Source organism: Chelonoidis abingdonii, chromosome 2 (assembly GCF_003597395.2).
Source record: "Chelonoidis abingdonii isolate Lonesome George chromosome 2, CheloAbing_2.0, whole genome shotgun sequence".
NCBI classification, from domain to species: domain Eukaryota; kingdom Metazoa; phylum Chordata; order Testudines; family Testudinidae; genus Chelonoidis; species Chelonoidis abingdonii.
This window is the reverse complement of record NC_133770.1, coordinates 267,914,899-267,941,547: the sequence shown is the minus strand read 5'-3', so window position 1 is coordinate 267,941,547 and position 26,649 is coordinate 267,914,899. Positions and strand designations below refer to the sequence as shown.

Genomic DNA, 26,649 nt, shown 5'->3' with positions numbered 1-26,649 from the left:
GGTGCCTTGATTAATCTGGAGCAACTGCCATTTGGTTACCATGGTACTAGGGATTTGTTTAGCCTGGGGCTAACATACCTGTTCCTCAGTACTTTACTGTAGCCATCTGGCCTTGCCCCATCACAATGTATAATGGGGATTGTATGTTTTCTAATGTGTATTATTTTGCACTTATCAACATTGAATTTCATCTGCCAGTTTGTTGCCCATTCACCCAATTTTCTGAGATCCCCCTGTAACTCTTCGCAGTCAGCTTTGAACTTACCTACCTTGAGTGAGTTTGTATCATCTGCAAATGTTGCCACCTCACTGTTCATCCCCTTTTCCAAATCACTTATGAATGCTTTGAACAGCACAGATCACAGCAGAGATTCTCGAGGGATCCTGCTATTTACCACTTTCCATTGTGAAAACTGACCATTTATTTCCAACTTTTATTACCTATCTTTTATCCAGTTACTGATCTATGAGAGGATTCCCCTCTTATCCCACGACAGCTTACTTTGCTTAACAGCCTTTGGTAAGGGACCTTGTCAAAGACATTCTGAAAGTCCAAGTACACTATATCAGCAGGATCATCCTTGTCCATATGCTTGTAGATTCCTCACAAAGAATTCTAATATACTGGTGAGGCATAATTTCCCTTTACAAAAGATGTGTTGACTCATCCCCAAACACAGCATGCTTATCCATGTATCTGATAATTCAGTCCTTTACCATAGTTTCAACCAATTTGCCTGGTACTGAAGTTAGGCTTACGAGCGTGTAATTACCAGGATCACCTCTAAAAATCAGCGTTCCATTTGCTGTCCCTCCAGTCATCTGGTAGAGAGGCTGATTTAAGCAATAGGTTACATATTATAGTTAGTTGTTCTACAGTTCCATATTTAAGTTCCTTCAGAATTCTTAGGTGGATACCATCTGGTTCTGATGATTTATTACCATTTAATTTACCAATTTGTTCCAAAACCTCCTCTACTGACACCTCAGTCTGGAACAGTTTCTTAGATTTGTCACTTAAAAAGAATAGATCAGATGCAGAAATCTCCCTCACATCCTCTGCAGTGAAGACTGATGCAAAGAATTCATTTAGCTTCTCCGCAATGTGGTCCTCTGCAGCTCTTCCTTGAGTGCTCCTTTGCAGCTCAATCATCCAGTGGCCCCACTGACTGGTAGGCTTCCTGCTTCTGAAATTCTTAAAAAAATGCTGTTCATTTTTGTATCTTTTGCTAGTTGTGCTTCAAATTCTTTTTTGACCTGTCTAATTATATTTTTATAATTGACTTGCCAGAGTTTATGCTCCTTTCTATATTCCTCACTAGGATCTGACTTCCAATTTTTAAAGGATGCCTTTTTGTCTGTAACCACTTCTTTTTCCTGTTTTTCAGCAGTGGTGGCTTTTTTTTTTTTTTTTTTTTGTCCTCTTGGTTAGGTTTTTGTTTTTTTTTTTGTTTTTAATTTGGTATATACTTTTAGTTTGAGCCTTTTCTTCCATTGTAAAAGGATTAAAAATTTCTTAACAGTGAGATAACAGATTGATGCTGTGGGCTAGGGTAGGTGTTCATGTTCTGCCATGTGATCAGTTCAAGTTTTTCACCATTAAGTCAGGCTGGGGAAGTAGATGAAGCATAGTTATGACGCGAATGAGTAGGGAGCTATCTTGTGTCACTGTAATTGAACACTTAGCAGCTTGGTAGGAGTAGTATTTTATTGCTATCTGAAGGAATATGGTCAGAGGAATAATGTACCATCAGGAGAAACTAAATAACATGATGTGAGCCATAATAAGAACTTAAGAGAGAGACGCCCTGGCAGCAACATGAGGCAAGAAAAATGAGTAATAATGTAGAGAAGAAGAAAATTCTGAGAACTATAAGCTGGGATGCAGAAGATACTGGGGAAAATGAAGTAATAAAGGGGACTCTTAATTGCTCTGATTATAAAAATAATAAGTTAACCCTTCTGCTCTCTGAGTTTGGCAAGCAACATTATGGGCCAGGTTCAGTATCCAGGGGATTCCAGTTTCATAACCATGCAAACCAAGCTCGAGCCCACCGAGTGACCTGGGAAAATCTTAACCCACTCCCTAAGTGCCTCAAGAAGAATGTTTCCTCTGGCAAGCACGAGGTCCGGGTAGCAAAAGTGTTTATAATGTAAATAAAAATAAAACAAACACTAATTGGGAAAACACTCACTAGAGTCTAGACCAAACACGTGAGCAAGACCCCAGGAAATTGGGCGTGTCTTCCCTAGGGCTCTTGATTCAGGCACCACAATCACACGTCCCAAAAGTCCCACATATCAAAAGTCACTTGTCCTGGGTCAAGGCAGCCCAGTATCGAGAGTCTATCGAGAGGTCTCCTCACTGGGTAGAAAGGGGCACTTCGTGGTCAAGGCAACTGCTGCCTCTAGTGGGTTTCATGTTCCGCCTTCTCCCGAACTGCTCTGCTTATCCAGTCCGCTCCATCCTCTGCTCCTCCATGTGCGTCCTCACGAAACTGCTGCACCAGCTGCCCGAAAACCAGCTGCCTCCCAAGTCGAGAGCTGCTCCGAGTTGCCTGCAACTGTGTCGTCCGCTCGCTCCTGTGGGACCGCTCCGCCGTCCCACTAGTACATCCACTCTGCCAGCGCTTGCTCCACAGATGTCCTGTAATTCCTCCAGCCATCCCCACAAACTGCTTCCATCCACCGCTGCTCTGTTCCGCAGTATAGCTTCAGGCTCCCCCACTAGTTAGCACAGTACTCAGTGCTCTCAGCTCAGTAATTTCAGCTCTTTAGTGATTTCAGCTCTTAGTGATCTCAGCTCATAGTAGGGGAGCCCCAGCGCTAGTGCACCATTAGCCCATAGTGAGTTCAGCTCAATAACCTGTATATAGAGTCTTAAGGGAATAAAAAATCAACTCTGACTTTCCACAGTGGAGAGAGGAGGGGGTGGAACTGGTGCTTCTTGGCTCCACAAGGAGCCTGCACCACCAGGCACAGATACCTGCCCCCAGCCTCTCTCAATTCACTGGGTTTTGGAACCCATGTCCCTTGTCTAGCAAGTACCACCCAGCTGAGGTTGAGTAATTTCTGTCACAAAACAGTCCCACAGCTCGGCAACCTAGGATGGGGTAGGCGTGCCTATGCAAATACACTCTCTGAAATTCCTTCCACCAGATGTCAGGGGAGAGCTCATCCTGACTCTGCTTACATAAGCCAATCAAAAGTCTTAAATAACTTTTCCTTCAACACTTATAGAACAAGTTGCCCAGCTGCTAGATTTTTGTCAATAAATAAACCCATCATTTTAAATGGATTTTTGTCCCCGAAATGCAGACAGGAATGATAGTGTTGCCTCCTCTATTGAAAGGTGCCAGCACACAGCATGAATCCAAGAGATTCCAGTGGCTATAGCCCGAAGAGAAGAGCCAGTACCTCCCACTTTTCTTCTCTTCCACAGTATCAAATACCCAAAACGGCTTTAATATTTTCAAATTCTGCTCGCCGCTATGCATGTGCAAATACCTCTGTCTTCAATGGGAGCTGCATGGCTACTGGAAGGTGGATTTGGGCTTTTGCAAAGTAAAAGTTGAAGCTTGTAATAAATCTCCCATAGATGATGGTGAATTCTAAAGAGACAGCCACAGTAGTCTTGCTATTCCATCACATCCTGTCTCAGATGGAAAAAGTGAGCTGCTTAGAATGTAGATCTAAAGAAACAGACACTGTGTGAAAGGGTCTGATAATCCTAATTTTACTTTATTGGGGTTAGTTGATAAATACTGGGAGCAAAAAGAGCAAATACGCTCTGTATCTCAAAATATATGGTCTGTGGTTTTTATTTCTCCAATGTCTTGTCCTGACACGGTGACAGAAGGTGGGTGGCTCCTTTGCATTTCCTGGCACAAGATCCACCTGGCCTGTCAAGGTCTTTTCAAACCAAAAATTACTTTAGACTTTGATAACAAAAGTCTGTCCTCCTAGTGCTCCTTCTGTGTGAGGTGATTTCTTACTTCCCTCCCACAGCCAGGGGAAGAGAATCCAGGTCACCCCTTTCCCTTTCAGGGGTTGAAGGTTTACTGGCAGGGCAGTCAATCTTAGACTAAGAGAGTACAAGGAGCCTTATGTGCTGCTCTTCCCTTGGGGTTTTGTTTCGACTGGGGAAAGGGCTGATTAGCTAATTGTGAGGAGGGTAGCCTTGCCCACCCTTCACTACAAGGCTCCTGACCACAGGCCCTTAATGAGACAGTTGTTTCTTCTCATCAAGATTGAGCCTATGTCTACACTACTATTCACTTCTGGTGAAGATGCTCTAAGCCAATGGGAGAGAGCTCTCCCATCAGCTTAATAGCTCCTGCCTCCATGAGAGGTGCCAGCTATGTCGAGAAACTCTCCTGCTGACATAGCACTGTCCACACCAGTGCTTAGGCGGTATAACTTATGTTGTACAAGGGTGTGGATTATTCACACTCCTATGTTACGTAGATTATACTGAAGTAATTTGTATACTGAAGTAATTTGTAGTGTACTCAGTCTTACCCCAGAACCAATTCCTCTCCCCCTATATTGTCCTCTCTGTCAGCAAAATCTGAGAGGCTTTTTGAGTTCCATGTGTCTTAGATATGTCTGTCGAATGCAGAGCTTAATGTTTTCTACATTTCATCTTATTGGACCATTGTAACTTGAACAGGGAAACAGGAACAGTTAGTCTCATTAGAAAAACATTAATATTTACAGCACTGCTGCATTTACCTTTACCATTTCTAATCCTATAGTTATGATGGGAAATTCTGAAAATACCTCAGTAAATGTAGTACTGCAGGTAGCTATCAAGTCAATGGGCACTGCAGGGACTCTGAAAATCAAGTTACTTTTACGAAAGTTTCAATACCTATATAAAAGAGGTCTGATTTTCAGAGGTGCTGAGCACCCACAACTCAGACAGAATTCACTGGTAACCTTGTATCCTTGGTAGGTCTTAAAATTAGGCTACTTTGATATAGGTGCCTACTTATGGATATAAGTGCCTAATCTTAGGCACCCATTTTTAACATTTGTACCTTGGTCTCTCTGTGCCTCAGTTTCACCATTTTTTAAATGGGACTAGTGATCCCCTCTTTCACACACTGCGATAGGCAGATGAAAAGTCCCAATATAAGTGGTAAGCATTGCACGTTGCAGTTCATAAAGCAGGCTGTTGATATTTTTAATAGGCAAGATGATTATTGAAGATGATTCAAATTTATGTACAAACATAAAAGTTCTATACATGTCTAAACATGGATTTCAGTACCTATATTTAGGCACCCAGGTTTGAAAACGTTAGCTCTGATATTGATAAAACTATACAAGGATGAACAATTCTATTTACATGATTATTATACGTATTCTAAAAAAGGTTCTTTGATCCTTAGGTATTCATGTATTCCTACTGCTTATTCCTTAGTCATGAGTCCATATCACAATTAATGCCCTTGGGAAGGATTGTAATGTGACAGTTGAAGTAACCAGTTAATAACTGATATTGTATTATGACATAGATTCTGTGTTTGTTAATTAAAAAATGAGCCAAGAATAACACAAAACAAATGGTTACATGAGACACTGAGAAACTTTTAGAATGTATGTTTTTAAAAGTTTTTCTCAATATGTTAGTGTCTCTTTACATAAGTGTTTTTTCATACAATACTAACAAGAGATATTACCAAATACTTTGCATTTTGATGGCACTGTTAGTGTTACTTTCTGTCATCTGTCACACTCTCTTAAGGAATGGAAGGGTCAGAGTTAGGCCAATGCTGAACATTATTGAACTGGGGCAGAGTTAGACAAATGCTTGAACACTTCTGAAAATACCACCTAAAAATTAAAATCTAACATCTTTGTACCTCCTTTGGCAAATAATTATGATTTAGACTCATAGACTCATAGACTCATAGGTCAGAAGGGACCAATATGATCATCTAGTCTGACCTCCTGCACAAAGCAGGCCACAGAACCCTACCCATCCACTTTTATAACAACCCCTAACCCATGACTGAGTTATTGAAGTCCTCAACTGTCGTTTGAAGAACCTCAAGCTGCGGAATCACCAGGCAAGTGACCCCTGCCACAACGCGGCCCAGAGGACGAAAACCATCCAGGGCCCTGCATCCGCCCTGGTAGAAAAATTCCTATCCGACACAGATATGGCCGCTCGCTTAACCCCTGAGCATTGTGGGAAGCTCACCAGCCACGATACCCAAGAAAGAATTCTCTGCCAGAACTCATTCCCATCCCATCAACATCCTCACAGACCATTGAGCGACTTATCTTTGTATGCCGTACTCCAAGATCAATTTGCCCAATTAACTTCCCACTCCTATCATCCCCTCCATGATACTTGTCAAGTTTGTCTTAAAGCCGAGATAGTCTTTGGCCCCCACTACTTCCTCGAGGCCTGTTCCAAAACTTCCCTCCTCCTCTTTATGGTTAGAACCTTCGTCTCATTTCAGCCTGAACTCTAAATATCCAGTTTGTACATATTTCCTTGTGCTACATTAGTCCCTAAGCTTTAATAATTCCTCTCCTCACCTAACGTTAATCCCCTGTTATATTTATAGAGCAAGCTATCCCCAGAGCTTCTTTTGGCTAGGCTAAACAGCCAAGCTCTTTGAGTTCCTTTTCTAAGGCAGGTTCCTTCCTCGTATCATCCTAGTAGCCCGTCTCTGACCTGTTCCGTTTGATTCAATCCTTCTTAAACATGGAACACCAGAACTGCACTCAATATTACAGGTGGGGTCTACACCAGCGCCTTATATATGGTACTAAACACTCCTTTCCTTGCTGGAATACCTCGCCTGAGGCGACCTGCGCGCATTTGCTTTTTTAACGGCCATATCGCATTTGGACGGCTCTAGTATCACTGCTATCACCAATACCCCAAGGTCCTTTCTCCCTGCTGTCGCTTCCAACTGATGCGTCCCCAATGATATCTAAATTCTTATTATTAATCCACGTGCATGACCTTTGCCTTTTCCTTTCTCTTTCCATCTTTACCTATTACTCAGTTTACTAAGGTGGTCCAGATTTCCTGTATGCTATTCCAGGTCCTTCTCCGTAGTTACGCACTACCCCCAGCTTGTGTCATCCGCAAATTTCTTAGCCATTCCCGCTGCTTGGTTGCAAGGCAGGTATAAAATCGTTAATAGTCGGTCCAAAACCGATCGCTTGAGGGACTTCCACTGAGTACCTCCCTTCCGCCTGACGTTCACCTTCAGTATGACACCGGCGGTCCGTCCCCTTTAGCACAGTCCTTCCACCTACAATTTGCATAGTTAAGCCATGCTGTTCCATATTCATGCACTGACAGTCGCCCATGTGGAACCATGTCGAAATGCCTATGACAATCGAGGGTAAATTCAGAATCTTCCGATTCCTTTGTCTAGTAATTGCTGTCCACCTTGCTCAAGAAGGAGACCAGCGTTGGTTTTGGCACGATTACCGTTTTAAGACTCCATCGTTTGCAATTTTGTCCAATTACTGGACCTCAATGTCCTCTAACTACTTTTCGCCTGGCTTAAACATGTTCCAAGACTTTACATATCTACAGACATCAAAGGCTAACAAGCCTATAGTTACCCCACCGGATCACTTGTTTTTCCCTTCTTAAAATAGGAACTACGGTTAGCAATTCTTCCATGTCTTCGACTAACACCCCCCCCCCCCCCCCCCCCCACCCCCCCCCGCCGAATTTACCGATTCTTAAAAATTCTCTCGAAGGGCCGCATTCATTATTTATATCCGTCGAGGAGATGTTCCGGGCCCTCCGATTTTGTCCCATAAGCTGTTCAAGTTTGGCCTTCTACCAGATGCGGTAAATCCACCATCCATCCTCATTCCCGTTTATCATCCCTATCATCCCTAAATCCTTCCTTATCTATAAGATGAGGCAAAGTACTTATTGAGATATTGGGCCATGCCTAGGTTATCCTTAACCTCCATTCCATCCTCCGTGTATAGCGGCCCCACTTCTTCTTTCTTTGTTTTCTTCTTATTTATGTGGCTGTAGAACCTTTTACTATTGGTTTTAATTCCCTTTGCAAGGTCCAGTTCTACCTGGCTTTTAGCCTTCCTCATTTTATCTCTACATGTCCTGACCTCACTAAGGTAGCTCCCCTTGCTAATCCTGCCTTTCTTCCACTCCCTGTACACTGCCTACGGAACTGGATGGTGTTTCATAGCAGTGAGTTAACTGTGCTCCCTCTGTTGGCTTTGTGACTGCAGAACACAACAAAACATGTCTGCAGTCCTGTAGTCATCCTTATGCAGTGGCTTTCAGGAGTTTGGCCTGCACTAGAAAACTGAAGGATTTGGCCCTATGTTCTATATAAGCAGGGATCACTTTGTTTCCCTTTTAAAAAAAATTTAGCATCAAAGTGATCTTTTTAGTTAGACAGAATACGGAACAACTCCCAGAGCAATCACTTTAAATTTGGGACTTTAAATATATAACAATGTCCACTTTAATTCTTACTCTGGGTCACCCAGAATGAACTTGTTTGAGTAAACTGTTAATCATCAGATAAATGTTGACATTTAACCATTGGTTTAACATTAACATAATGCAATTAAAAAAGAACCCCAGAAAGAAGTAAATCTGGCTGAGAGAATCACTGTTTTAATGCAATTTCTTAATCCATTTATCATGGTAATAATTAGCCTGTGTTGCTTCATCTCAGGCACTGATTGCTTCTGGCAGAGAACACTGTGCAAACAAGGTCAAAACAAGGTAAAATTTCTGCGTGAGTCTGTTGATGACCTAATTAAATTAAACATGCTAGTTTTTAGTTACTTTATAACCACCTGTAAACAGAACACAACACTGGAATTTGAGAGTCTCTATACTGCAATTAGACACCCACGGCTGGCCCGTTCAAGCTGTCTCAGGCTCTGGCTAAAAGGCTGTTTAATTGCTGTGTGCACATTTGGGCTCAGGCTGGAGCCTGACCTCTTGGACCCTGTGAGTTGGGAGAGACCCAGAGCTCGTGCTGTAGGCCAAGCTAGAACATCTACACCACAATTAAACAGCCCCCTAGTCCAAGCCAGGGGTTCCGTTCACTCAGGCCAGCAGTGGGCTGGGCAGGGCCGCCAGCCGAGACCCCGAGGCAGCTGGAACTCCAGACCGCCACTGGGCTGAGCGGGCTGGCGGACGGAACCCCAGACCAGCAGCTGGCTGAACAGCTCAGCCCGTTGCCGATCTGCGGTTCCATCTGCCGGCTCCTGCCAGCCGGGGTCCTGGCCACCGACTCCACTCAGCCTGCTGCCTGCTGGGGGTTCCGTTCACCCAGGCTGGCAGCAGGCTGAGCGGGGCAGGTGGCCAGGACCCCGGCTGGCAGCAGTGTGCCAGTAAAAATAGGCTCGTGTGCTGCCTTTGGCATGCATGTCACAGATTGCTGACCCATTCTAATCCTTCGCTAATTTATGTGAAGGTGTCAAGGTTCCTTCCTCACTCTGAACTTTAGGGTACAGATGTGGGGACCTGCATGGACACTTCTAAGCTTAATTACCAGCTTAGATCTGGTATCGCTGCCACCACTCCCAAGCACTACTTTTTTCCCTGCCTAGTTTTGAGGGACTTCACCAATTCCCTGGTGAACACAGATCCAAACCCCTTGGATCTTAAAACAAGGAGAAATTAACCATCCCCCCTCCTTTCTCCCACCAATCCCTGGTGGGTCCAGATCCAATCCCCTTGGATCTAAAAACAAGGAAAAATCAATCAGGTATTAAGAGAAAGGCTTTTAATTAAAGAAAAGAAAGGTAAAAGAAAACCCTCTGGGAGAGATTAGCATACCAGCTACTCTCACAGACAACAGATTCAAAACACAGAGGATGTTCCCCTGGGCAAAAATCTTAATACACACAAGAATACCCAAATTTGATAATTTCCTTAATGGTACCAAGACAAGTTACAAAGAAAATAAACATAAACCTATTTATCCCTTTCTAAAACTTACTACTCTGATAAGAGGCTGGTTCCTTGATCTTTTTCACTCCGGCTGAAACTGAAACTCAAAACAAAGGAAAACTTCCCTCCTTCCTTTTGAAACATCTTGTTCCCCCATTGGTTCCTCTGGTCAGGTGTCAGCTAGGCTAGGTGAACTTCTTAACCCTTTACAGGTAAAAGAGACATTAACCCTTAACTATCTGTTTATGACAGAAGGGTTTTCCAGAACAGAGTGATTATCTGGTAAAACACTGTTAACCCTTTTTTCTGCAATGCAGGGCCAGCTCCAGGCACCAGCTAAGGAAGCTGGTGCTTCGGGGGGTCAATTCAAAGGGGCAGCACTACTTCCGTTATTGGGGCGGCATGTCCAAGTCTTCGGTGGCAATTTGGCGGTGGGTCCCTCATTTCCTCTCTTCCTCTTTGAGCTGCCATCAAAGTGCCGCCGAAGAGGAGGAGAGGGAGTGAAGGACCCGCCACCGAACTTCCATCAATTTTTTTTTTTTTTGGCCACTTGGAGCAGCAGAAAAGCTGGAGCCGGCTTTGCTGAAATGGAGTACCTTGGCTGTATGTGGATTTACCTTGGTTCTTTTTCATTTCTTATAAAGTAATTTTAGTTAGTTCTTGCAGAGTTATAGAATGCTACAGTAATGGGCATGTGTTTGAGATGGAAGAAAGAGTTTAGGATTACTTAAGATTTTGTTTAAGATGCTCAACAAGTTACAATAAAAATATATATGATTTATAGCTCTCTTTTCTTCTTTTGGATTTGCACCAGTCCTTGATTCCACTAGCCAGTGAAGAAATCCTTCCTTGGACTTCCCTGCTTTGCAAAGCCTTCTCTTCTCTATTTTATAAGTAGATCCAAGTCTGTGAAACACAGGCTCTTATATTTCCTCAATAATTCTTCAAGCCTGGAGGTGATATACCTTCCGACTTTTCTTAGTTACTGCCTAGTTTCTTCAAATATGGGTAGCATATAAGTTTTCAGAGAATTACTATATGGAAAGTTTGGAATGGTATTATCATGCAATTTTTGAGCTAGGAGGAAACCAAGGAAGCTTAGAGAAAAGTAAAAAATTCAAATTAGGGTAATGGTTTGTGATGACCTACAAGTAAGGCTAAGATTTTTCTATGGTTATTTTTAGTAAAAGTCACGGACAGGTCATGGACAATAAATAAAAATTAACAGAAGCCATGAACTGTCTCTGTCTTTTGCTGCTGCACCTCCATGGTTTCCCCCATCACCGTGGTGGCTGGGAGTGTGGGGTTCCCCCTCCCCCCATCACTCATGGTGGCTGGGAGCTGCCGGGTGACCATACTTCCCAAAGAGAAAACAGGGCACCCCGAGCCACTTGCCTGAGGTGTCTCTCTTTCTCTCCCAGATTCTGTGACTTCCATGACCTCCGTGACACAAACGTAACCTTACCTATAACTCAAAAACAGTTTGAAGTATTTTCCTCTAACTTTGCAGAAAAATTCTTTTTCTTTCAGAGGACCTCAGAACCTCCAGACCAAACTAAAATTCCAACTCAAAGTTATGGAGAGGCAGAAAAAAAATGGGGTTTTAAAATGGAAGCTAGCTGCAACCTTAACTATGGAGAGGGGGTAGCTTCTCCATAAGAAAAGTTGCCCTTTAAGCTGCTCCAGATGCTCTGTGCTACTTTAGATCACCTGTAGTGTCATCATGTAACCTTGTTTCAATGCATTATTCAGTACCTCCATATGTACTAAAAATTCAGTAGGATGTTCTTTCAGATTTCCATGACTGTGTGTCTGCCTGGATGAAATAATACATTTACCCCAATTCTGAAGAGAATTGTTAAAGTACAAGAGAATCTCATTCACTCCTACCCAGTAGAACCTCACTAATGGATGGGAGACCTACTGCAAATTAGTGACATTTTTTGCTGTAACGAGTGTTGACATCTCATTCTCTGCTGGCCGGTCAGGCAGTACCATGCCACTCACTCACTCTAGCCTTGGCAAAGAACTACTTACATTTCTGTTATTACTACTGAGAGGAAGCTATGCCAGACAGAGCTAGTGCTCTGCTCTGCTGGAGTCAGGGGTGTGTGAGTGTGAAATGGAACAAACCGCCAGTTTCAGAAGAAGCTGCTGGACTCAAGCAGTGAAGGGAGGACTGCACTAGGTTAGTCTTCTGAGCTACTGTCTTAACTGACTGCACTGTCCTCCAGCCACACTTCTGTGAGTGAGATGCCATCCCCACTGTCAGCTGCGTCCCTGGCTGCTCCTGTGTGACCTATGTTGCATCTTTTTCAGTTGTTTTGGCAAGCATCCAGGGCCGGCGCTTCCATTAGGCGACCCTAGGCGGTCACCTAGGGTGCCAGGAGTTGGGAGACGGCATTTTGTGCGCTCCCCTTGGGGTGCACAGGAGCTTCCGGTCCCGCTCCCTTTGCGCCGCTGAAGAAGGACCTTCTGCTGACGTGCTGCAGAAAACAGCAGCAGGCAATTGAGCAGCTCAATGACTGTCACTGTCGCCTGTGGCATTTCAGCGGAGGATCCTTCTTCAGAGGCGCAATGGGAGTGGAACCAGAAGCTCCCGCGCACCCTGTGAGGAGTGCACAAAATGCTGCCCCCCGAATTCTGCCTAGGGTGCCAGACGCTCTGGCACTGCTCCTGCAAGCATCATCTTTTCATCAAAATGTTTATGCATTGAGTTTCTCAGAACTCTCCTTCCTGGGATCCAATGCTGTTCCCAGTAAAGTCACTGACAATACACCTGTTGGTGTATTATTTATTTGTATTATGTTAACATCTAAGAGCCCTGATCAGGAATCAGGATCCCACTGTGCTAGGCACTGTGTGCTCTGCAACATAACTGAAGCACAAATATAGGACACTAAGTGTATATGCCATTGGGGCTTGTTGCTTACGTAAGAGCTCATAGGTGGAAGTCAGAAATCACAATATCTGCTGAAGTTTCTTTAAATTCTGTACATGTAAGGGGGCTTCACATTAAAGCAATCTTTTTTTAATTAATTGTAATAATAGAATCATAGGGCTGGAAGGGACCTCAAGAGGTCATCTAGTCCTGTCCCCTTGCACTTATGGCAGGACTAAGTATTATCTAGACCATTCCTGGTATTTGTCTAACCTCTGCTTAAAAATCTTCAGTGATGGAGATTCCACAACTTCCCTAGGCAATTTATTCCAGTGCTTAATCACCATGACCGTTGTCATGGTGCCCTCCCAACTCTGAGGTACAGATGTGGGAACCTGCATGAAAGACCCCCTAAGCTTATAATAACCAGGTTAGGTTAAAAACTTCCCCAAGGCATAAATCCTTCCCTTGTCTTTGCACGGTATTGCTACCACCACCAAGTGATTTAGACAAAGATTCAGGAAAAAGACCACTTGGAGTTTCTATTTCCCCAAAATATCACCCCAAGCCCCTTCACCCTCTTTCTGGGGAGGCTTGAGAATAATATACTAATCAATAGGTTAACGAAGTGAGCACAGGCCAAACTCTTGGGTTTTTACGACACTAAAAATCAATCAGGTTCTTAAAAGAAGAACTTTATTATAAAGAAAAAAGTAAAAGAAGCACCTCTGTAAAATTAGGATGGAAAGTAACTTTACAGGGTGATAAAAAAATTTCAAACACAGAGGACTCCCCTCTGGACTTAGCTTCACAGTTCTAAAAACAGGAATAAACTACCTCTTAACACTGGGAAAATTCACAAGCTAAAACAAAAGATAATCTAACGCATTTCCTTGCTTTACTTACAATTTTTGTAATCTCAGCTGCTCATTTCAGGTATGTTTTTAGAAGATGTTTTTTTCCTGCCCTGGTCTCTCTCTCCCCAGAGAGGGAATAAATAAAGAGAGCACAAACAAACCCTCCTCCCCACCCCACCCCCCGATATGAAAGTATCTTCTTTCCTCATTGGCCCTTTTGGTCAGGTGTCAACTAGGTTATTTGAGCTTTTTATCCCTTACAGGTAAAGATTCAGTACAGCTACCCAGGATGGATATTATGCTACTCTAAGCTGTATGTTTATGACAACAGTTATGAAGTTTTTTCCTAATATCCAGCCTAAACCTCCCTTACTGTAATTTAAGCACATTACTTCTTGTCCAGTCCTCAGAGGTTAAGAACAATAATTTTTCTCCCTCCTCCTTGTAACAATTTTTTATGTTCTTGAAAATTGTTACCATGTCCCTCTCAGTCTTCTGTTCTCCAGACTAAACAAAACCAATTTTTTCACTCTTCCCCCATAGGTCACGTTTTCTTGACCTTTAATCATTTTTGTTGTTCTTCTCTGGACTTTCTCCAATTTGTTCACATCTTTCCTGAAATGTGGCACCCAGAACTGGACACAGTACTCCAGTTGAAGCCTAATCAGTGCAGAGCAGAACAGAATTACTTCTCGTGTCTTGCTTACAACACTCCTGCTAATACATCCCAGACATAGGCACTGACTCCATAGGTGCTCTGGGGCTGAAGCACTCCCGGGAAAAAATTGGTGGGTGCTCTGAACCCACCAGCAGCTTCCCGCCCCAGCTCACCTCCACCTCCGCTCCGCCCCCCTCCCTGGAGTATGTCACATGCCCGCTTTTTCCCCCTAGCTCTCAATGCTTCCTGCCACAAAACAGCTGTTTTACGCGGCAAGCGCTGGGAGGGAGAGGGGAGGAGGGGGAACGCGGCACGCTTGGGGAAGAGGCGGGGCCAGGGTGGGGATTTGGGGAAGGGGTCTAATAGGGGCAGGGAGGGGGCGGAGTTGGGGCAGAGACTTTGGGGAAGGGATTAGAATGGAGGCAAGGCAGCGACGGGGAAAGGCTGGAGTCAGGGTGGGGCCAGGGCCGGGGGGGCACGAGCACCCACTGGCACTGGAGAAAGTTGGCGCCAGGGGAGGCTCTAGGTATTTTGCTGCCCCAAGGATGGGAGGCAGGCTGCCTTTGGTGGCTTGCCTGCTGGAGGTCCCCGGTCCCGCAGATTTGGCGGCTTGCCTGCGGGAGGTCCCTGGTCCCGTGCATTCGGCGGCTTGCCTGTGGGAGGTCCACTGAAGCCACGGGACCAGCGGACTCTCCACAGGCATGCCGCCGAAGGCAGCCTGCCTGCCGCCCTCACGACGACCAGCAGAGCGCCCCCCGGGGCTTGCTACCCCAGGCATGCACTTGGTGTGCTGGTGCCTGGAGCCGTCCCTGGTTGGTGCCTATGATCCTAGAATGACATTCGCTTTTTTTGCAACAGTGTTGCACTATTGACTCATATTTAGCTACTATCCCCAGATCCCTTTCCACAGTACTTCCTAGGCAGTCATTTTCCATTTGTATGTGTGCAACTGATTGTTCCTTCCCAAATGGAGTACTGTAATGTATCTCTCTCTCACACACAGAGAGACACAAAGTATACAAGAGCCAGGGCAGTAATTTTTAAAGCTTTACCTTCTACATATTTCTGCTGGCGCACAGCAAAGCCTTTCTATTTTTGCCTACATTAGGTATCCCTGGTGAGTTGAAAAAAGTAATACTCGTAGAATATTTCAGAGATTCAGAAGATCATTTCATCTATGGGAAGTTTAACACTTATGAAGCTGTTGTCTTTGCAGACAATAGAGGCTTCTGTTTGTATAACTTTGTGGTCACTAGCACAGCTATTTCTCCCTACTTTCTCTGGTTTCCAGACTGTTCAGTTTTTCTTTCAGATCACCATGAATACAGCTTTCAGATCACCAGCTCTCGAATACAGCTTGCAAAAACATCAAAGCAAGCACTAAAATACATAAAATGGACTATAAAAACTAGGCCTGCGTATGTTTTATTTTATATTAGGGACTGTTAAGTGTTTAGATGTTCTGAAGGAAACTTATGGTTATCACTTAATTCTCTATTTTCTAGAATATCTGTAAAGATTTATGGCAGAATGTCACATTATAAGTGATATATCCTCCTGGGACCTACCAGCTTACTAGGTAGAAAGAGCTATGATGCAGCTGCATGATGCTGCCTACAGGCTTAATAAGCGTAAATGAACATGCAGTTATGGGTTTCCCAGTTTTAAGTAAACCAAATTGTCTTCTTTATGCCTCTCTTTTTTGGAAACATGATCTTTATAAGCTACAGCTCCTTTATTGTTAATTTTCATTTTCTTTTAAATGGTAAAGAAAAGTCACTCACTCTCAGAAATGATTCCCATTGCAACAATATCATGAGCACAGAACTTGCAAAAATACCCTTAGGTCTTTATTCCTCAGCACCAAATTTTGAGTAGTTAACTTTAAAATAAGTCTCATGAGTTTGGTTAAACAAATCCATTGATGACTGTAGGTGTAAATGCCAATCAATATCTTCATGTTAGAAAGAAAAACATATTGATAGATGCCAAGGATGCACTGTACTGTAATTGACTTTATCCAACAACAGAAACTTCACATACAGAGGACAAGGAAAGGTTAAAATTCTCTAGGAAACCAGTAGAACTGGAAGGCACTGATGTACTTTTAAAAAGATAAATATCATTGACCAGCCAAATGAAACATAGACCAAAAGATACTACTGCTTAATTCTTGCAGTCCTTGTCTACACTAGGAAAATTAGGTCCTGTAATTCAGCACCAGTGCAACTCCACCAACAATAGCTAAGTACAGATAGGTTTTATCCAACATGTCATGGGCAGGTGGATTAGAGGTCCCAAAATGCACATCTATAGAACATTTTATGTTCCTAGCACTTTCCAAACATTAATTCTCACAGAATTACATTTCTTCACACTGAAAAAGAGAGGTTCAGTGCCTTGCCCAAGAGTTCAAAAGGTGTGCCAGAGTCAGGATCATCATTTATATAACACCATAGGTATGCATGACATTTAGGATTATGGCACTGGGATTAGATCTTCACACAGTCCTGTGCTCAGACCACTTGATTATTACTAATAATTCCTCCCCACCCCCCCAAAAAAGCCTACATTAAGATGGAGCTAAAGTTAAGAATATATAACAGTAATTTAGGGCAAACTACATTGCAGGGATGTTTAAGGAACCCCAAAAGAAATATCATAAAAGCAGAGTTAAGATTAAAAGAAATCCAAACACACCTATGTATTGGAAATATGCAGTTAAGATACTCAAACTGTCTTAACTTCGCCCTGTAGTGATACTATGAAATAACCATAAATTATGATTAGTACAGAATAGTGTTTGTAGTCCCAGATTAAATGGATTTTTAAAGACATATTTGATTTTTCATTTTTTCCCTCATGGTAAGTTATACAGTATGGGAAGTTTGAAGAGTCTCCATTCATCCACTGTAAAGATCATTTGAGACAAAAATATGATCTGATACACTGTGCTAAATTTCTTAAAGGACACATTTTAAAGTTAATTTTAACTCAAAATGAACTGATTTACTTGTGAATTCTCAGAAAATTCATTCTGTATTCAACACGTAAATACTGTAATTTTAGGAGTTGGGGAATATACTGTATTCTTCATACATAACAAAGTGATTGCTTCAAGAGCAAAAGAGAGATAAGGTGGGTGAGGCAAGGTCTCTTATTGGACCAACTTCTGTTGGTGAAAGAGACAAGCTTTCAAATTTACACAGAGCTCTTATTCAGGTTTGGGAAAGATACTCTGAGTTTCACAGCTAAACACAATGCAGAACAGATTGTTTAGTATAAGGAGTTACCAAAAGTTGCAAGAGACCATAAAGGTAAAGTGGGCAGTTAACACCACCTCAGTACTAGGACAAAGGAAGGTTAGTGGCTTATTGATTGAGGTAATGAGCCATAAATAAGTACAAAACTCAGTTCTACCTTAACTATAAATGTAACAGGCTCTACCATCATTACCATAATTTCGTTTCTCGTAGTACCCACGGTGTGCCAGTAGCTGTCCGCAAACACAGGCAGACATCTCCTTCCCCAAAGAGCTGTTAAGAAATATCCTCAGCTGACGTAAACTGTCTTAGCTCTTTTGACTTCAGTGGACCTACACTGATTCACACCAACTGAGAGTCTAGCCTTACAATTTTAGGTCCTAACTTTGCAACCTACTTCACATGGGTGAGCTGTGTGTGAACACAGAAATCCACCTTCACGGAACAGCTAGTTGAATAGGAGCCCAAGACCATGCTTCTCTCTCAAATGTATCAATCTACAGCAGAACTCTGAAATAAAGACATGAATTCAATGTTTTTCTTGATTTCATCTATGTAAGCCTCTGTCTGTACTGCTGTATTTCTGAAAAATATGGATGACTGTATTACAAAACACTGCTATCTGATTAGCATCTTGTCATTTTAAAATATAACTTTGTTTGATTAACAATTGAGCCCCGAAGTGCTAAACAGACTTCCAGCCCTGAAAACTGAATTATCTTGCTTCTTTTGATTACTCTGTCCAGAAACTGGAACCTAATTTCTGCTACTGTGCACACCTCAGGAAGTTTTTTTTCAGCGCCGAGTTCCTGAGGCATATTCCTCCACACAGAGGTTAATCGAGGATTCTCAGTTGGTATTCAAATTGCACATTTCATTTATCTTCAGGGGATTGAAGCAGACTGAAGCAAGATTTGGAAATACTGACCAAAACAATACTGAATTGGCCTATATTTTCAAAAGTGACAAATGACTTGGTCTCATTTTTGGTGGAGGGGGGAGATAACGTGAAACATTTTAAAAAGGGGTCTGATTTTCAGGTGGAGGGTGCTCAGCACTTTCTGAAAGATCCCTTTAAGTTATCCCTAAATTGGGCAAATAAAAACAAAGACATTAAAAAATCACTAATCACTTTTGTAAATTTAGTCCATAAAATGCTACATTTTATTTATTAAAATATATAGATAACTGCTGTTGCTGAGTTTTTTTGCTTTTTGTTTTTAAACAAAGTTTAATTTATAATTATGGCACAGGTAGCATGTTCCAAATTAAACTAGAGACCTTTTTTTTTTGTTTTAAATATAACTGCTCTTTTCAGAAGTGTCTAGCGAAGAGTCCATAACCTCCCTTCTATGTTCTTCTTCTCTGAGTGAACAAGTAATTCCCACTAACATTAATCAATATAACACGCATATTACAAGATGAGAAAGATCCGTCCATTTTAATCAAGTGTATACTAGATTATAAACCAAAGAATCAGTAAAGTGCCAGTCCTGTACAGATTTATGCACATGCTGAGCTTTATACATCGTGACCACTGACTTTAACAGCACTACTCACAGTGAATAAAGTTAAGCACATGCATAGGTCTTTGTAGCACAGGGGCCTAATTTCATAGGCGTAGTTTGACTTCTATATTTGGGAGAGGACTCCAGTCAGATCAAAGGAGCCATGTGTGGTGAGGGGCAAATTCCGTTCCTGCCCTGACAGGGGTGCCATTTCAGATTTTTGTTGGGGGTTGAATGAATTTATCTTTTTTGAGGAGAAGTGTGGGGTGAATTTGTCCAAGGAGCGGAGGCAGGGCAGCTGAGGGAGACAAGCAGGAAAACAGTCTATATCTAGTTCATGCTTCTTTTGGAACTAGACAGACAGCCGATTGGGAATTCCACCTGGGAGCCACATAGTTCTGGAAGAACAGACTCCCTTCCATGACTTCCACCGCCTCGAAAAGGCTGATGGTGAACAGATGAGAGCTCCTATGCCAGCCTCACATCCTGACCCCAGGTTGAGAGAGGAGGATTTCCTTACTCACTGACCATCATGTACTTAACTTACATACACAACACTTTACTTAGATTTCACCTAAAGCACTTCACACCACTACAAGTCCTTAGGAGATAAGTGTTGCAATCTGAGGTGATGCTGAAGTTCAACAGCTTAACCTGAAAGAATGGAGTGCGAGTACTGAGCTGAAGAGTGAGATTTTGAAAAAGTAAAAACAGAAATAAATGCTGAAGGAAAGGATGCTTGGAAACAACACTAGATACATTTTTTTAAAAGTCAAAAGTCAAGTTTACCCTTGGTAGTTTATACTGCCTGTAAGCTATAATTATGGAGTCTCCTGTTTGACATTATTTTTAAAACTTGAGACAGGTCTAGTGAAACCAAAAAAATAAAAAAAATTAAATTAATAAAAACAAGTGGAATGCTTCTGTCACTTGAAAAGTCACATTAACAACACTGAATTTCTCCGCAAAAGAACATGCTTTAATGTTAGCAACAGATAAAAATATAACCTCTAGTGAGCAATAAGGAAGTCAGCAACTCTGTTCCATCCAGCTAAAGAACACCTGATTGACTGGCCAGCAATGCGGGGATGCCTTCCACATACTAGTTAAAACATTTGAACTGAATGATGGCTTTAAGCTCACCAATGGTGTAGTATCTCTTCAGCTCACTCCTCCGTGGATTGTGCCTTTGTATATTTGTGGTGTTGTTCTGCTCCTCTTCAGAAGCAGCTGTGTTAGTGACAGGTATCAATTTACTGGCTTGCGGGGCCTCTTGTGCTTCTGCTGCCAGAGGGTTGTAGCCTGGTGCAGTAACATCTACAGACTGGGACTTTTTCTTTAACCTAGAGGCAAAAGAAAACATGTGCTATTAATCCTTGTTTTATAGCTACAATATTGAACTGCTTTTACTTTACAAAGTGATGCAATAAATCAACAACATATTTATATTACAGTAGTGCCAAGCGACCCCAACTATGATCAGACTGTCTTTGTGGTAAATAAGCAGTGAGACTGTAAACACTATGGGGCAGGAATGATCTAAACACACCAGTCAGACAAGAAATGGGAGGAAGTAAGTATTATTGTCAGAAATGGGGGAACTGAGGCACAGAGAAATTAAGTAATTTGCCCACTGTGGCACAGGAAATCTCAGAAATGTAGGACTGAGAGGGATCTCAATAGGCCATCTAGTCCAGTCCCCTGCATGCAGGCAGAATTAAGTGTTTATCTAGATCACCCCAACAGGTGATACTGTTCTTAAAAACTTCCAATGACAGTTTCCACAACCTTCCTAGGTAATTTGTTCCAGTGCTTAACTACCCTAACAGTTAGGAAGTTTTTCCTAATCTCTGAGGATCCTAGAAATCCATTTTCCACAGAAAACCACAGAAAACCACAGAATTTGCATCTTTACAGAGAATTGTTAGTTTTTACATTTTGTGAAAAAATAAAAACGTATACAGTAGAACCCTGTTTATCTGAGCCTCCATTATCAGGCTCTTCGTATTAACCGAACTGGAGCTGATAGCCCAAGCTCTGGGCAATGGGGCTCAGGCTGTCAGTTCAGCGCAGCACTGCTCCAGCTTCAACTGAAGCCTGAGCACTGCCACCTAGGGATCACAGCATGAGCCCCGCCGCCTGGGGCTGAGGCTATTTGCCCATTCTCTGGATTATTCAAATTTTAAATTATGCAATCTGGCCCAGTCCCAATTAGACTGGATACATGGGGTTCCATTTTGTATTGTGGCTTGGGAAACTAAAGTTCAGCATTTCATTTTAAACCCAGAAAAACACACAGATTTTTATGTTTTTTAATCAGAGAATTTTGGTTTTTCTATCACAGAAAACCTAAATCTCCCTTGCTGCAGCTTAAACCCATTACTTCTTGTCCTATCCTCAGTGGTTAAGGAGAACATATTATCACCATTCTCTTTATAACAACCTTTTACACACTTGAAGACTGTTATGTTCACCCTCAGTCTTCTCTTCTCCAGACTAGACAAATCTAGTTTTTCCAATCTTTCCTTGTAGGTTATGTTTTCTAGATCTTTTATAATTTTTGTTGCTTTCCTCTGGACTTTCTCCAATTTGTGCACATCTTTCTCGAAGTGTGCCCAGACCTGGACACAATACTAAGAAGACGCATTTTCCATGCTGAGTACAGTGGAAGAATTCTTATTGTGTCTTGCGTACAACACTCCTGCTAATGTATCCCAGAATGACGTTAGCTTTTTTCATAACAGTATTACATTGTTGACTCTTATTTAGTTTGTGATCCACAATAACCCCAGATCCTTTTTTGAAGTACTCCTTCCTAAGTAGTCATTTCCAATATTGAATTTGTGCAACTGATTACTTGTTCCTGAATGTAGTACTTTACATTTTGTTCTTACTGAATTTCATCCTATGCATTTCAAACCACTTCTCCATGTCCAGATAATTTTAAATTCTAGTCATGTCCCCCAGAACACTTGCAACTCCTCCCAGTTTTCAATCATTTGCTAACTTTGTAAGTGTACTCTCCACGCCATTACCCAAATCATTTAAGATGACATTGAACAGAACCAGACCCAGACAGATCTCTGCAGGACTACACTCAATATGCCCCTCCAACTTGATTGTGAACCACTGATAACTACTCTCTGAATACATTTTTCCAACCAGTTGTGCATCCACCTTATAGTAGGTTTGTCTATGCTATATTTCTCTAATTTATAAGTAGGTCATGTGAGACAATATCAAAAGCCTTGCAAATGTCAAGATATATCACATCTACTACTGCCCCTCATCCACAAGACTTGTTACCCTGTCAAAGAAGGATATTGTGTTGGTTTGCTATGATTTTGTCTTGACAAATCCACATTGACTGTTACTTATCACCTTATTTTCTTCTCGGTGCATACAAATTGATTTTTGATTATTTGCTCCATCATCTTTCTGGGTACCGAAGTTAATCTGACTGGTTTATAATTCCCTAGGTTGTTCTTATTCCCCTTTTTATTGATAGGCACTATATTTGCCCTTTTTCAGTTCTCAGGAATCTCTCCTGTCCATCGGGAGCTCTCAGAGAGAAATTGCTAATGACTCAGAGATCTCTTCAGCCAACTCCTTAAGTATTCTAGGATGTATTCCATCAAGCCCTGCCAACTTTTCTATTTTCACCTCAGATACTACCCCATTTACATGGATGGCCACTATGGTAGCTGTGCAATTACTGCTAACTTTTTGGGTGAAAACTGAAACATTTAAAATTTTGGCTGAGCTGCATTTTTTTGTCATTGCCTTTCCCTCCTCACTGAGTAATGAGCCTACCCTTTCCTTGGTCATCCTCTCGCTTCTAATGTATGGCAGAGCTAAAGATTGACTTCAGACCTTCTGAGTCCCAATCAAATGCCTTATTCACAGACCATTCTTCTCAGTCCATAGTGACTGTAGTTTCATATTTTTCCTACTTTACATACAGGTATTACATCATGATTATTATTTTGTTTATAGTAGTTTCAGATCCTAGACAAAACGAGTAGAGATTTCTTCCCCTAATACATTAAATTAACTAAAAACTTTTCTTAAGATACAATAGTGTACTGACTCTGTAGCACACACAGATACTAATGAATCATGAACAGAAACAGACAGTCTTTCCAGTGTCTCCTGTACACATTGAGCTTCGTGATATGGATACCACCCTCAGCATGTCCTTCTGTGATTACATTATCTAAACACAAGTTGCAATAAAATTATTCAGCCACTAGACCACACAGTGCAGAATATAAACACACTGGCTGAGGGCCTGACTACCAGGAAAGTTATATTGGTACAAGACAAGGTGTGAATTTAACAGAAATAGTTACACAAGTATAAGTCAACATGTGTACACTCTTATTCCGGTATAACAGTACCTTTGTTCAGTTTTAGCTATGCCACTTGGGAAAGGGTTTAAGCTAAATCCTAAAAAGCCATTCTTATACACGGCTAAGAGTGTCCACACAGGAATTTATACCAGTATAACTATACTGATATTGTTATGCTTATAAGAAGCATACAGAATCTTTTTAAAGGGGATAAGGCAATATGCCATGTTTATTGAAAGTACAATTTAACCATTAAAATCAGCACATGCTTCCATTCATACACATACATGCACAACAAAAGGTTCTGCAGCTGCATCTTATAGTTACCAGTCCTTAGTGTTGCTCGGTCTGTTCCAGCAGCTAGCTGAAACTGCACGAGAGAGAGGAGCTGGGCCTCTGTCAAATGCGTTCAAAGCACCCAAAGTCCCATGGAAATACACCCTTCTTTTATAGTAAAAAGTTCCCATACCAGTCTCTGGACCTTGTTGTGTCACACTGGAGCTGTTAATCATGAGGTAGTCAAGGCTGCTCCCAATCAGCATTATTTGGGTTGTTGCTGGGAGTATCCGCAGCTGTTTCTTGTCTCATCCCTCAAGCTCCACTCTTTATCTTGTCCTTGGGGTGCATGCCTTTGCTTTAGGGTCATCAATCTGCCATCCGAGTGATTCTGATAATAAAGTTGGTGCCTCTCAACTCCTCCACTCCCTTCTTGACCATCCAGCCCAGCTGTCTTTTCTCAGTTAATTATCATACATTCTTCACTCACATACTAAACAGTAAATAAGGCAATAATTACACCCATAAAACTTCTATCCATCTAAGAACAATCACTAACACAATCAGCAAAGAATAAACTCAGAACAATTTCTTCTTACTAATTCAAAGCTAGCAAAATGGAGTACAAAGCAAAATAAGCAAAATAGAGTACAATTTACTTGAGACAATTTCTTCCCATTAGACTTGTGGCCTACAACACAATGGGTAAAACTTTCCTATGTAGACAATCCCGATAGTCAAAAGCCATATAGGGGATTACAACAACTGATTCCTATTAATTTTCAGTAGGAGTTCAGTGTACATCACTCAGATGGCTTTGAAAATTTCAGCTGCTGCATTCATATGCTCTACAGATTGTTACAACAGCAATGCAAAAAAATAATCCACCCACCCAATTGTGCAGGAGAGAAATTTACAAGAAACAGAATCATATTGAGGATAGTATTATACAGTCGGCATCCAACGTTTCAGGAACCCACCATATACCTATAAACTTAAAATAGGAGCTGCTGTGATACTGCAGTCACTGCTGGCTGAGAAATGTTAATTTTGTAATGAAGTGCACTGCACTGGAATTGTCAGTAGTGAAAGAAATTTTTCAAAAGCCAAATTTTGAATGAAATGTTTGTAAAATATGTATACCTGATTTGATTCTGGAAATAAAAGGGACTTGTGATACTGCATTATAAAATTACTTTGAGACAGAAGGATGTTGTGACCCATGGCCAGAAAGGGTTAAACATCTTGTAAAATAAATGACTCACATTCAACTCTTAAAGACGTGGGGAGATAATGTTTGTGTTTTTGTGTATTTACATATATATGGGTAGTAGTTGACAATGTAATCAACAGTTCCTGTCCATGCTGTATTCTGCTAATTCAGAGATCAAAAGAACATTCTAGAATTTAAATGAATTGTAAACACGGGATATCTCTGTATTCATCTCTCTTTGAAATGTACAGAAAATCATCTGTGAATGGTGGACACGAACAAGCAAATTGCCTTATCATCCAAATTATCTTTTGTTCCCCAAGGGACTCCAAGTTGTCAAAGAAGACATGAAATTGTATAAAAGATCCTTGGGTCCTGATCCTGTTCATCTCAGATCTGCTTAGTGCTTCATTGGGGAAGCTTAAGGCACCAGACTGGGATCCCAGTGCTGACTGGTCTTCCCTGATATGATATTGGACATTGGACTATAACCTATGAACTATTTCTGAAAGAACTCTTTGCAACTACAAAGCTATGTATCTGAACCTCAAGAATAAACTCATGTCTGTATGTATATTGATCTTTTAACCATACTCTCTCTCTTTTCTTTTTTAATAAATTTCAGTTTAGTTAATAAGAATTGGCTGTATGCGTAGAATATGCATTAACCTGGGAGGTAATGTGTCCAATCCTTTGGGATTGGTACAACCTTTCTTTTTATATGATGAAATAAGATTTTCAGAAATCTTCATCATATTTTACTTGGGTACCTGGATGGAGGCCTGAGGCTGGGTCTTTGAGGGAACTGTGTTATTGGTTTTTGGGCAACCAGTGAGGTAATAAAGAAGCTGTTTTATGCTGGCTTGGTAAATTTAAGTATTGAATTATTCACCACCTTTGGGGTTTGTCTGCCCCATTCTTTGAAGTTCATCATAATTGAATTACTTCAGCTGGCCCCACTGGGACCCCGGTCACAGATTTTAATAATGCTGAACCTGAGGAATCTTTGCTTTGCCAATTAAAAGTGTCAGTGCCCTGTGATGTGATGCTTAGCAGCATCCCTCTTAACTCTATAGTATGTACTTCCAGGAATGTTTACTGTATTCACTGGTTTCAATGGATAAAGATGCTCCTAATGTCAATGCAAGGATATGGTTTAAGCAGGGAGATGGGTTTAGTAATTATGATAATAATAAATAATAATAATCATGATTGTTATTAGTTGGTCTCTACAGGACAGGACAATCTGAAATGTACACCACATTCATTTTGGTAGTGTAACCCTAATAAATATATAATAAGGCCCTACTTCATTCACGATATTACAGAAATTGAGAATCCTGCAATATTAGGCTTCCATTGCAATTTTGATTTTAATTAGCTTATTCTGCACAGTCCGCAATTTTGCATACATTCTGAGGTTCGCAACATGCACACATAGCTTGCCCCATACACATTTCTTTTGCAAGTGAATGGCTAGTAAATAATCTTGGAGAGTTTGGGGATTCACCTGCAGTTCTACAGCAATTTCCAGAGTTAGCAGATACAGCAAAGCAATCACTATCAATCTTCCCTAATTCTGTGGCTGCTGAGTGTGCTGTATCTAAGTATGGACAAGTCTTCACAAAGCAAAGACAGGGCACGAAGGAGACCACTGTAGCAGGGTATACTGCACTAACATTCAATGCCTGTAAAATGAAGAAGGCTAAA

The 26,649-nt window shown here is 41.6% G+C and overlaps 1 protein-coding gene across 3 annotated transcripts in view; it reads right to left on the bottom strand.

Moving 5' to 3' along the window:
- OXR1 (oxidation resistance 1) overlaps window positions 1–26,649 on the bottom strand; it is a 542,358-nt gene that overhangs the window by 272,897 nt on the left and 242,812 nt on the right. For 2 of the 3 annotated variants that reach the window (XM_075063184.1, XM_075063186.1), the window contains exon 1: window positions 20,242–20,461. In XM_075063184.1, the coding sequence (XP_074919285.1) occupies window positions 20,242–20,461 (220 nt within the window). Of the gene's footprint in view, window positions 1–20,241; window positions 20,462–26,649 lie in introns of those variants that run through there. The other variant, XM_075063185.1, reaches the window with a different exon arrangement.